Here is a 4,236-nt window from a genome sequence, read left to right as displayed (position 1 = left end):
CCAGCATCCCTCTATTTATTTAGTCTGACCTTGGGAAGTCCCTCCTACTGAGAATGTGAGGTCATGAGTTTACTTGCCCACTAGGAAGTCCCATTTATCATAACATCCTTTTGATAAAGCATTTTGAAGCAGCATGAATGGGACACAGAACTAACAGAATGTCTCCCTCAGCAAATTAGCATAAAGATATGAAATACCCTCCTGTGTTGTTTCGATGTGAATAAACAAAAAACCTGTGTTTGTCTTGTAGCAAGGAAGCAGGGAAGAAGAACAAAACATAATCACAAAGAAAAATGGAAGTAACAGAAAGAGGTAGTTAAGTGAAGAACTGAGGTTAATAAATAACAGCCAACGGTTTCACCCACCCCGCAAGGCCTGCTGGGAAAATGTTTTGGCAAGCAGACGCGTGTGTGTGTGCAGAGAGATATCGCTGAAACAAAACAGGGACAGAAGATAGAGCAGTACCTTCTTTTTTGGCTCTTCAGCTATCCAAGTTCCTCTTGAGCCACTAACTGACGGTCCCTCTGATGGGCAAAGTGAAGGGAAAGGCTGGGCCCTTGTCTCAGAGGCCAGACAACTCAGCTTTCAAACAGCAGAGACTACCTGCCTGGTCTCCCATGCTAACAGCTAACACTGTGCTGCCATTCTTTTATTTAATGGCTTTGATATGCATGCTGCTGGGAGTATGGCTGCTTCTCACAGTGCAGAGCACGCAGGAATTAAAGGTGAGTGTATGTGTGTTTCTGAAAATTCCTCTTGATTATTTAATAGCTTTTTTTATATCTGTGGAAATATTGTAGTAAAATACACAAAGCGTATGTGTGCGTGTGAGAGAGAGAGAGACAGATAGAGGAAGAGACCGAATGCTCTAGTGTGCAATAAAAAAGGGAGTGACAGCGAGGAAAGATCCAAGGTTAGGTTCTGAGTTAGATAAACAGGAACAGTTTATTCAGTTTATTCCACTCTTTAATGAACTCTCTCCTGTCTCCTCAGCTGGACTACACAGAGGCCGGGACATGTAATATATGCTTTGAAAAGCGTAAAAATGTGAACAATGCAGCTCAAAGCTGCAGCTGCACTGTGGTGTTTCCTGTTGAGAAAGCATTCAAGGTAACCTCAGCTAGTTTGACAACATAGTGTAACAAAACGGTCGCAGTTTGAGTTTCACTTTAAAACTTTTCCTAGAGACTCAAGTAATACACATATGGTTGAAAGCTGTCAGAAGGCTTGTGAGTGGACCTTGAGTTAAGATTATTTTGTCAATCCAGTAATATTGCAAAACTTTAACATGGATTATGCATGCAATCCATGCTGTAAAGCTTAAAGTTAGTCAAAGACAGAATTCAGTCTGGACTCTCAGCATTTCTGTTTGTACACCTTTGTTGACGATTTGCTTCCTACTGCTGTTCAAGGGAGATGTCTTTTTCTACTATGGCCTCCGAAACTTCCACCAGAACCTCCGCAGATACATGGACTCCAGAGATGATGCACAGTTGGTTGGAAGAAAGCAAAAATTACAGGTCCACAATATTTTGTATTCATTTATTACGGTAACATTGTTAAGAGACTTTATTAACAACAAATACCTCTTTTTGTCCCTGGTGGAAAACTGAAATTGTTGCTTTGTTCATCTTTTTTGATGCAGTTGTGGCTGTAGCTAAACTACAATATGAAAAATCCTTTCACAAGCAAGTTTTCCATTCTAAAGTAAAAATACACAAGTAACTGAAAAGTGCATTTAAACTCAAACATGAGTGTATTTATGCAGCAGAACAGCTGCTCAGTGTTAAATTACTGTGTATTCAGATATTGATCAATTACTGCAGATTAATTAGTCTGTAAACAGCATTTTAACATCGTACATTCTGAATTACAAAAAAGTTTACCCACTAACTGTTTACCCACAAAAGTTTTATGATGAAAAGGATGACCAAATTATCACACTGTTTTATTTATGTTCCACAGCATCACAACCATTTTTGATAAAGCTGATCACGTTTACCAGCCCACCAGTGATAAATGCAAATGAGTAAAAAGTACTATATTTCCTCTTAAAATGGAAGGAAGTAACAAAGGTGTATAGTTATCATACACAAGTATAAAAAGTATGCAAGTTAGCTACAAGTGCCTTAAAACTGTACTTAAGCCCAATGCTGGACTGCACTTAAGTTAAGTAATCTTCCTAAGCTTCTTCGTTAACCTTGATTTCTGACCCCAGAACCCCAGTTCGTACTGCTGGCCATTTACAAAAGACCAAAACGGACTCCCTATTGCCCCCTGTGGTGCTGTGGCCAACAGTATCTTCAATGGTACATAACACAATTCATCATTCATTTAATCATGTCCACCCTCCACCTTGGTCTCACTGACCTCTGAACTCTCTGAACTATCTGTTCTCCCAGATTCCTTCACTCTGACCTATCTTGACCCTGGCAGTCCTTCATCTCAGGTTCCTCTGCTACGGAGGGGCATCACTTGGTATACAGACAAAAATATCAAGTACCGCAACCCAAGGACAGACAACTTGACACTGGCTGAGGTGTTTGAAGGTAACCTTGATAAAAAACAGTTGTCAGTTGTTCAGTCTTGAGTCCAATATCATTCACCTGTGTCTGTTGTCTGATTACTGCATAGGAACAGCACAGCCTCCATACTGGCAGAAGCCTGTGTATGATCTTGATCCCCTCGACTTGACCAACAACGGCTTCATCAACGATGACTTTATCGTATGGATGAGAGAGGCAGCTTTCCCCAACTTCAAGAAGCTTTATGGGATATTGCACCGAGCCAATAAGCCCTTTACGAAGGGGCTGCCAGCAGGGAATTACAGCATGGAGATAGCCTACAGTATCCTTTCACTGGCGTGGGTTACATCTCATTGTGTGTTTTCTCTCCTTTGTCTTATCTGCTGTTAAACATGAGCATACAGACACAGAGTCTATTTTAAGACTAGAGGCCAGCTGTTTTCCATTGAGCTTCTCTTTGTGATCACCTATTTTCAGCCTTGACCTCCGGCTTTCCAGACTTCCCTGTGCAGCACTTCCAAGGCAGAAAGGAAGTGGTGCTGACTACATTGACCTGGTTTGGGGGTCAGAACCATTTCCTGCCCATTGCTTACCTAGTAACCAGCAGCCTGATCCTACTGATAGCCATCCTCCTCACTGTGGTCTGGTGGAAGTTTGGGAAGGATGGGAAAAACGTGCAAGAATGAAGGGTAAGACGTTTTCTGGGATGGTGGAAAACACGTAGCTTAAAAGAGACAACAAATCTGAAATGGGCAGCACATTGATGTGAGCAAATGGATGGAAATGGGAACGGCTTCAAAAACAACGTTGGTACAATACCACCGCAGCATGTGTTTACAACTTTTATTGTGATGATGTTGTTCTGAACAACCTACTGACTGCTGGGTGAGTCAGCAGAGGCTTCAAGCTTTCTTGTACATGTTGATTTCACTTGAAGAACTGCATTTTTTTGCATTTTTAATACACGCCATTTTGTTCATGTACTGTTAATATTTATTAATATGATTTGAATATACTTTATTCCAGTAAAAATTGCTAAAGTCTAGTCTCTGTAGTGTTAAGGCTGAATTCCTTTGAGAAGTGCATCAATATATAGAGAACTGTAAAGTGAAATTGTAAAATTGAATAAAGGTGTATTTTTGTGGAAAAGGTTTTAAATTACAGCACAATTAACGTTAGCCAGTGCAGCTGGTATTATTTTTGATGTGTTCTTACATGGAACCATAGATGCTAAAAATCATGCTGTTATACACAAAGAAGTGCTTTGAACTAAATTCCTATTAAACATCTGTATGTCAACATACCCGTGTTTAATAGGAATAATGTGCTCTGTCTTAGTTTACTGTGTCAGCATGCTTACATTTGCTAATTATGGTCATCCCAAAGTACATCTGAGGTGGATGGGAATGGTTTGCAGGTGTGTAATCTTGAAGGGGACCTGAATATCCGTACAAAATATCATGTGAATCCTACCAGTTATATTTCAGTCTGGATGAAGGCAGTGGACTGATTGACCAACAGATCATCCCTACAGCCAGGCAGCTAGTATGGCTAAAAATCAAATACTGTAACACCTTAATACCTTAAGATTTTTGATCAAGTGGAGAAAAAAAAAGCTTAATTATGAAACTATAACTTCTGTGCTTGAAGTAAAGTGGAATTATGAATCTGTAAATGTCTGTTCCCATGTGCTCTATATTATTTTGTTGCT

At 40.0% G+C, this 4,236-nt stretch overlaps 1 protein-coding gene across 1 annotated transcript; it reads left to right on the top strand.

The window, feature by feature from the left end:
* The first annotated feature begins 358 nt into the window (after positions 1 to 358).
* On the top strand, positions 359 to 3,674 carry tmem30c (transmembrane protein 30C). The gene is made up of 7 exons (XM_046403117.1): positions 359 to 725; positions 994 to 1,110; positions 1,413 to 1,520; positions 2,219 to 2,309; positions 2,403 to 2,549; positions 2,635 to 2,847; positions 3,024 to 3,674. The coding sequence occupies exons 1-7, from the start codon at positions 528 to 530 to the stop codon at positions 3,209 to 3,211; spliced, it is 1,062 nt and encodes a 353-aa protein (XP_046259073.1). The 5' UTR covers positions 359 to 527; the 3' UTR covers positions 3,212 to 3,674.
* Positions 3,675 to 4,236: the final 562 nt, after the last annotated feature.

The sequence above is a fragment of the Scatophagus argus genome, chromosome 11, assembly GCF_020382885.2.
Source record: "Scatophagus argus isolate fScaArg1 chromosome 11, fScaArg1.pri, whole genome shotgun sequence".
Classification (NCBI taxonomy): Eukaryota; Metazoa; Chordata; class Actinopteri; family Scatophagidae; genus Scatophagus; species Scatophagus argus.
The sequence above is the reverse complement of the archived record's forward strand: the minus strand, read 5'-3'. Positions and strand labels throughout refer to the sequence as shown.